An 8,637-nucleotide genomic window follows, 5' to 3' on the forward strand; every position below is an offset into this window, starting at 1 on the left:
GTTCTCACTACAACAAAAAGTATTTTAGACAACACCACAAAACTATGGCCTAAATCGTAAAAACCGTGGACTAAAGTTTAGACAACAGTTTCTTAGCCGTAGTCTAGGTGGCCGTTGCTGTAGGCATTAGGCCACGGTTTTCAGTACGACAACATTGTTAAAACCGTGGCTTAATATCCTTATAATAGACAACACCCTTATAAATATTGTCTTTGAGTTTAAGCCACATTTATTAGAATGTGTTTTTATAGAAAAGTTCAATGTGAAAAGAGTGTACCTCTTCAAATCACAATATTATACAATTAGACACCACAATAATCAATACCTGAAACAATATTCGTACACAAAATATTCATAATTGAATGCATATTAAATGTCATTCATACATATATTTCAATGTTAGAATGCAAACTATTAAAATAACTATCTTCAAGTCATTATTAAGCATGAACCTTTCAAAGTTTTAGCTAGAAAGCTAAAATATAATATGTCTAATGTTTCTTAACTACATAACAAAGATCATTATTCTATAAGATTGTCTTCATAATCTTCATAGCCTTCATTGTCTTCATGATCTTCATTGTCTTCTAGCTACAAACAACAACAAAATATATTATCACATTTTTCCAACATATTATACATTATAACAAGTTAATTAAGTCAAATTTAACATGTAAATGTGCATTGAATCACATGTTTTCAATCATTTCTAAGTTCCAACAAATGCATGTTCATGAGTGAAGTAGAGACCTAAAATGTAACATTATACTCATCATGATTCTTCTCTTACATAATGTATCATAGATATTAAATAACAAACATGATTTGAGAGTTTATAGTATAGTGTTAATCTAATGTAACACCTAATAAGCACAAAATACCAATATTTTAGTTGCTAAGAGTCTAAAGCATCAATAAGTAGTTATTGCAACATCCTAACCATATCCTATTTAGTATTAAACTTTTGGGTATTTTACATTGATATTAATGATGGAAGTACAATTAAAAACTTTCTTTACCTGCGGATCATGGGTTGATGCAGATGAATATGGCCCTGTTGCACTACTTTCTTTACCTAAAACGCGTGCCATCATATTATTTAAGTCCTCTTCATCTAAATCTGGATTTTGTTGCCTTACCACAAAATTTACAATTGCTCGTAGATCTTGTATTTCCTTTGCCATACCACTAATTGCGTTTGCATGTTCTTTCTTGATGGCAGCAATTTCTTCATTTTTCCTAAATTGTGATGGTGTCATAGTCTTTCCGTAACAACGTACCCTCCCAGGCTTTTCTTTTCCAAACAGTGATTTAAATGTTTGTTCTGCAGAATCGCTTGAGTTTTGAATGGAACCTTGAAGCTTAATCTAATAAAACAAAAATAAAAAATCATTATGTAGATCTATACAATGAATAAAGGAGATTTATTTATATTGAGAAAAAGGAATCTATACAATGAATTGTAAACATACAATAGCATTATGTGTTTCTTCATCCAATTCTTTTCCTTTTCGACCTTCTCGACGTTGACGAGTTGTAATAAACATTTCAGCTTGAGTAACTTTTTCTCCTACCTCTTTCTTGGTACGCTACAATAAGCAAAAGGTCAATTAGCATATTTTGCATTAAATATAAAACATACGATGACATAAGTAGAAATATATTACCAATTCAGCATGAATTCTAGCAAAACTAGTTGGTCCCATGCGATGGATGTACTTTTGCTTAGCTCTATTTGCAGCATTTCTCTCGCTAATGCTCTACATTAAGATAAGAGAAAAATAACAATCAAGGTAGATTATAACACGTAGCTTTAACGTAATAAGACATCAAATAAACTTACCTGGATAGTACTAATGTTCCAATATTTGAGCAATTGCTTGAAATGAGCTTCAGAAAGGAATAAAGGACGATGTTTTAGCCGATCCTTCAATGTGGAGTACTTTGAAAAGTGTTTTTTCTTGATAAAACTTTTGTAGCGTCTCCATGCATCATTTATACGAGTAAATACGGCTTTCTCTCCTTTATCACTAATATTGAACTTTTCCTACATAAAAAAACATTAAATGGATGAATTTTAAGAAATATTTATGTCGCCAAATCAATATAAGTTTAGTTTTCATACCAGAACATATGTCCATATATGAGCCTTATTATCTTTATCTTTGAGTAGAGCTTTGAAACTTGTGTAAATCAAGGGACAAAAGGTTGAATTCCTCGCTATTGTGCCAAGGAAATAACTCAAGTCAGTTACAATTTTGTCAGTCGGACCAATAGGTTCTCCATCTGCATCCAATACAACTTCTGGACGATCTTGCATTGATCTTCCGTGTATTGCTAAGCATTGAGTTGGTCCTCTTGTTCTTTTCTTCTTTGTCCCTATTTTGACATTCAACTCACAAAATTAAATATTACTCTTTTAGAAATCCTTTAGCTATTAAATGATCATAGACCACATTTCTTGTTGCCCAATAAAGATTTCTACACTTGGAACAAGGGCATAAGATCTCATTTCCTTGAGCTCTTCCGCTAGCGTATGCAAAATCTAAAAATAACTCTACACCATTAGCATACTCTTTACTAAATCTTGGAAGTTTAGTCCACTCTTTGTCCATCATCTTTAATCTAAAAGATGATAACATAGTATAAGTCTCTCTAAAATTAACAATTTTAAATAAAAATAGGAATAACATCTTCCATAATTTGCTAATGTAAGCTAATAACAAACCTGATATTATAGAATCCACAACAGGTGTTGTAATAGTTGAAGCACAACAACTTCAAAAATCGTACTCCTCTTTCTGATCACTAACATAATATGAACTAAATTAAAGCATTTTAAACAAATAAATTAAAAACTAATATGAAAATTAAAACAATTAAAAATCCTGATATGGTTTCCATATTAAAAACTAATATGAAAATTAAAGTAATTAAAACAATGAAAATTAAACAAATAAACAATTAAAGCATTATATAACACATTAACACCACACACAACATTTAAACAAATAAATTAAAAACTAATATGAAAATTAAAACAATTAAAAATCTTGATATGGTTTTCATATTAAAAATTAATATGAAAATTAAAACAATTAAAAATCCTGATATGGTTTCCATATTAAAAGCTAATATAAAAATTAAAACAATTAAAATAGTAAAAATTAAACAAATAAACAATTAAAGCATTATATAACACATTAACACCACACACAACATTTAAACAAATAAATTAAAAACTAATATGAAAATTAAAACAATTATAAATCCTGATATGGTTTCCATATTAAAAATTAATATGAAAATTAAAACAATTAAAAATCCTGATATGGTTTCCATATTAAAAGCTAATATAAAAATTAAAACAATTAAAACAATAAAAATTAAACAAATAAACAATTAAAGCATTATATAACACATTAACACCACACACAACATTTAAACAAATAAATTAAAAACTAATATGAAAATTAAAACAATTAAAAATCCATTTCAACGAAATACACCATTGATTAGCAAAAATCAATAGTCTTACGCTCACTGCTCCTAATTCTTACCAAAGCCTCTAGCTTCAATCCCAAGGTAAAACTAAGTACATCTTTTCTAAAATTTTCTTTCAACTCAATGAAATTACCAATCTACCCAGAAGTTCTTAATTCATAAATAATGCTTCAACAAAGTTTCCACAAACAGCAAACAGCACTGAAAATATCACCGAAAAGAAAAGTGACATTTCAATCATGCAATGCCATAGCATAGCCCGACCTTAGAGAAACAGTTCTCAATTTATTTTTTATGTTTTTTTCTTCACTTTTACTTTTAAGTGTGATATTTCTGAAAATAACTTTTAAAAATATAAAATTACACTGTGAAACAATTTTGGCTTTAAGAACTAATATTTTTTATGTCAATACCATTAGAATAAAAAATATAGGAAAAATATTTTTATTTTACATTTGAATTTAGGTGTTTTAAATAATGAATAGTATATATAGTGAAGTGATAGTTACACTACCAGATTTTTCAAAGATTAAGGTGTGTTTAATAGTCATGTAGGCAACATTATTATATACTTAGGCTATGTAGAGTTAAGTAAAGCTTCTGACCTAATCTTACCCAAATGATGCAAAGAAGTTTCTTACTTCCCTTGAATGCTATATCTCTCTACTTCTTCTGCACCCACCTGTTGGAACATGACAATCAATGAGCTGAGTTTCACTAAAAGCATAATTGACAGCTTTATTTAATAATATCATGGATTCTCAATAACATCATCAAATATCACCACTGTCTGCAGTGCTTGCAATGGTTTAAGGGTAAATTATAGTTTGTCAAAAACAGATTTACAAAATAGAGAAGTTGCATGTGAGTAACATTCATTCATGCACAAAATAATAATACGAATGTCTCTCTCCTATAACCAACGACAAAATCCCATTACATTGGAATGCTTTTATCCTTATCTCTACAAAATAAAGGTCCAACATTAAATGAAAATTCAACTGGGCAAATCAAGTAAACCAGATTATTGTTGCCCCAAGGGAAGGAGGCAATGATGCAAAACAGCTGCTGATATATTGATATACCATATGGGACTCCAAATAATAATAATAATATTGAAAATACAAATTTTGGGTTTGATCAATAAAATAGTAAGCAATTGACACAAATAAAAACCAGTGCATCCCTTCATATGTCAAACTCCTCTTATGGAAGGGTAGGTTAAGCCATGTAAGACATGCCATTATTTCCAATTAAAACTTCAATATTCACATAATCAGCTTCAAACTTGATAAGGGTGTAAACAAATTTTTGATAATGTGCAATGATGCTAATTCTGGAACAAATTTCTATGCATATAATAACAGGTAAATTTTAGAATACCTTCCTAGCAGCCTCCGTCTTTAGCTTGCTCCAAAATGAATCTGTACTTTGAAGAATTCACACAAGAATAGTATGCATTAATTTTTCAAAAACATTATTTTTTTTCCTACAAGTTATAACCAAAATAAATAAATATATTGCTATGCAACTCAAGGATGATGATGTGCTTTCTAGAAAACTGAAGTTGATAAAAACGTCCCAAAGATAGTGGTACCATGTTGATCAAGTCCTTGCTTCTCAGAATCCTTATTTTCCTTTTCATCCCATGCATCTTGCCATTCCTTTACCTGAAGATACAAATTCGTTAGCTAACAATATATGCAAACATCCATGCATATAACAAATGCAGGTTCAGCATTACCACCTCATTCTGTGCTACCCCATATGGAATTTGTCTGGATGATGCTGTTTCTGCCTGCAACTTAACTGTTATCAATTTGGTACTTGAATGCATTCTCAGATATAATTCATAAATTATTTTAGCTAAGAAACACAAATTTTGAATTATCCGTATCTCAATTTCAGAAAATGCCACTCAAAGGAGTAAAGTGATATATAGTGAAGTGATAGTTACACTACTAGATTTTTCAAAGATTAAGGTGTGTTTAATAGTCATGTAGGCAACATTATTATATACTGAGGCTATGTAGAGTTAAGTAAAGCTTCTGACCTAATCTTACCCAAATGATGCAAAGAAGTTTCTTACTTCCCTTGAAAGCTATATATGATTGTTGTAGGGAACATTGAACCAGCAAAGTCTGAAAAATCACCAATAAAAACTTTAGCAGCTTTCTCTTATAACTGTGCCCTCCACACCACTTGGTAAAACTCGCCTCAGAACAACACAAAGGTCATAATATAATATAGTAGCACAAGTTGTTGATACGAATTATTTATTGTGTTTGTTTGAACCAAAAATAGATACTATGCATAAGCAAAAATACGACATCAACATTATTAGTATGTTTCTTATTCTTATTTTGGTTGAGTGAAGGTGCAAAAGGTAGCCTTACCAAACAAATATTCTTAACCAGAGTCAATTAAGCATGACTAAAATAAGATTACATATAAAACTCATTCTGTTCTTCTTTGGAATATTTAATTTAACCAAGCAGACAAATTTGTCTTCATGTTGCTTGGATTGGATATAAAGCATAAAAAATGTCTCACAGCAAAGCGTTATATGATGGGGGCCCTGCAAAGGAAAATAGTTTACCAAACAATTGTAACAATTTGACAAAGCAGCACAATGGTTATTTTTCAATTGCATCGGTTATAATAACAATTTCTGCACACAGAGGTTTTAGCACCATTTACAATTTATATTCTGAAAAATTTAGATGTAATCACAGGTTCTGAAGAAACTACTCTGTATCTTTAGAGAAGTATGATTACAACTTTACTTCTATTTTACTTATAAACTAATTACTACAATATGATTACAAATTTAATTTATATTATATATACAGAAGCTCTTTTTCTTACACCTCCTATCTCTGGCACTCTAAGTTTTTCATGAACAATAGTTTGGTCATTCCGCAGTAAGAACTATGATAGATATACTAAGAACAAAAACAATAAACCTCATCTCAGAAGCAAAATTAATTAAACCAAATTCAAAGAAATTAAAAAAATCAGGGACTAAACACTAAATTGCAGAGGTAAGAGAAAAACCTTGATTGAACCGATCAATTGTGAAGAGATTAGAAACAATGTAGATGCAGAAGAGATAAACCCTAGAATGTGAGATGTCAAAATTACAAAAGGGGAGAACAATGAGTGTTAGAGAGAAACCATAAAGAACGACGAGCAATAAACGGAAATGAAGAGGGAAGAAACAATGGCTTAGCTACCAGAGAAATGAAAATCGCAACAGTGAATGGGAGAGGAAGCCGCGACGCAGTTGGACTCGAGAGGAAGCCGCGACGCAATTGGACTCGACAGGAAGTGGCGATGGTTGATCTGGAGAGGCAACGTAGTTGAACTGGCAACAGTCAACGGAGGAGATGGAGTGGTGTGCAACCGTGAATGAGAGAGACAATATGTGAACGTGCAACAGGGAGAGACATTTTTCGATCTAACGTAAGGGAGGGAAATGAAGAAAAACTCTTAAAAGTGGTTTTCACTTTCTTTCGGACCATATCTCTTTTTAGCCCACGTGTTTTCAAGACAACATTAAAATAAATGTGGGTCTTGATTTGCTTTATGTCACATTTACAAAATTGTTGTATTTAATATATTTAAACAACATTTATAGGACTGTACTACATTTTAGTGTGGTCTAAAATGAAAAATGACGTAGTGTCTTCACATTCACAAGGTTCTGCAATGCATTTTACACTATGGTATAATTGTATCTGATATTAGTTCTACATAGGAGCTTAAATATAATTGAGATTTCATTTTTTAATAATTCCTAGGGTGCTTTCATAAAAAAAAATAAATAATCAATGAGCACAATTAATAAATAGTATCTAACTTTATTAATTAATAAAAATATAAATCTTTTTTACGTCTAGGGATGGTCATGAATTGGATTTTTTTCCAATGCACATCCATTTTAGATCCAAATAATTGGAGCAGATTTTTTTATCCAAATTCATTTTTCCAACAAAATTGGTTTGGATTTTTTTTTAAAATATAGATCCAAATATTTGGATCAAGATTTAAATTCAGTCTAAATATTTGGATCAAGTTCAAAATCCAGAATCCATTTTTTAAAAAAGAAATTTAAATTGAATTTTCTAAAACTTGTGTCCTTAAGGTTGACACGATACAATTTGGCTAGAGTTGTTAATTTGGCCCAACCTATAGTTCTAGGCCAAGAAAGCCTCGTCCAGGTCGTCAAACTAGGCCAAGTCGACCCGTTTAAGTCATCGGGCCAACCCAGTTTGTCTAACTTGTCGAGCTGGCCCGACACAGTTAAGTCGTCGTGTCGGCCCGACCTCACACGATCGAATCGTCGGGCCTGTCTGACTCATAAGGGTCTTCGGGCTTGCCTGGTCCGTACGAGTCGTCTGGCATGGTTTGTTTGAGTCGTCAGGCCGACTTAGCATGTCTGGGTCGTTAGGCCGACTCATCTTGTCCGGGTCGTCGGGCCGACTCAGCCTGTCTAGTTCATCAGGCTCGCTCGGCCCATTAGGGTCATTGGGCTTGCCCAATTCATACAGGTCGTCGAGCACGACCTGCTCGAGTTGTCAAGACGTTCCAGTCCATTATGGTCTTCGGGTCCGCTCAGGTCATTAGGCCCACTCGACTTTTTTGAGACGTCGGACCCGACCGACTCATTTGGTTCGTCGGGCCCGCCTAGTCCGTTCATGTCTTTAGGCCCGCTCAACTCGTTCAGGTTGTCGGGTCCGATGACTTGTTCGAGTCGTTGGGTTCGCCCGACACTTTAGGATCGATGGGCATGCCTGGTCCATACAAGTCGTCGAGCAAGGTTTGTACGAGTTTGAATTTAGCCTAGTCCATCTAACGCAACTAAAAATTTAAACTGAAAATTTAGATTGGATCTTTTGGATTATCCATATTTGAAAATCTTAATTTAGGAAATGGATATCCAATAAAAAAAATATAAAATGTAATTTAATTTGGAATAAATCTTGTAATATATATATATATATATATATATATATATATATATATATATATATATATATATATTCTTTTTAAGTTTTAAAATAAATATTTTTCCCTTTGAAATTTTTAATCAAATAATAATTATATGCTCTTTAATTTTAAAAAGACTGT

General features: G+C 31.7%; 1 protein-coding gene across 1 annotated transcript; it reads right to left on the bottom strand.

The window, feature by feature from the left end:
* Positions 1 to 388: 388 nt before the first annotated feature.
* Positions 389 to 7,186, bottom strand: LOC114184472 (uncharacterized). The gene is made up of 9 exons (XM_085670937.1): positions 6,562 to 7,186; positions 5,568 to 5,645; positions 2,729 to 2,808; positions 2,126 to 2,379; positions 1,844 to 2,047; positions 1,668 to 1,760; positions 1,473 to 1,589; positions 1,020 to 1,367; positions 389 to 591 (listed from the first exon to the last, which is right to left on the bottom strand). The coding sequence occupies exons 4-9, from the start codon at positions 2,318 to 2,320 to the stop codon at positions 523 to 525; spliced, it is 1,026 nt and encodes a 341-aa protein (XP_085527063.1). The 5' UTR covers positions 2,321 to 2,379; positions 2,729 to 2,808; positions 5,568 to 5,645; positions 6,562 to 7,186; the 3' UTR covers positions 389 to 522.
* Positions 7,187 to 8,637: the final 1,451 nt, after the last annotated feature.

This window comes from Vigna unguiculata, chromosome 3 (genome assembly GCF_037176805.1).
Source record: "Vigna unguiculata cultivar grain cowpea cultivar isolate G323 ecotype 2 chromosome 3, ASM3717680v1, whole genome shotgun sequence".
Lineage (NCBI taxonomy): Eukaryota > Viridiplantae > Streptophyta > Magnoliopsida > Fabales > Fabaceae > Vigna > Vigna unguiculata.

Bases quoted from the DNA above. Each gene is read 5' to 3' on its own strand.
- LOC114184472 (XM_085670937.1), bottom strand. From the start codon at position 2,320: ATGCAAGATCGTCCAGAAGTTGTATTGGATGCAGATGGAGAACCTATT. The intron at 2,048-2,125 runs GTATGAAAACTA...TTTTTTATGTAG, and splicing joins ATATATGGACATATGTTCTG to GAAAAGTTCAATATTAGTGA. The intron at 1,761-1,843 runs GTAAGTTTATTT...ATCTTAATGTAG, and splicing joins GGAACATTAGTACTATCCAG to AGCATTAGCGAGAGAAATGC.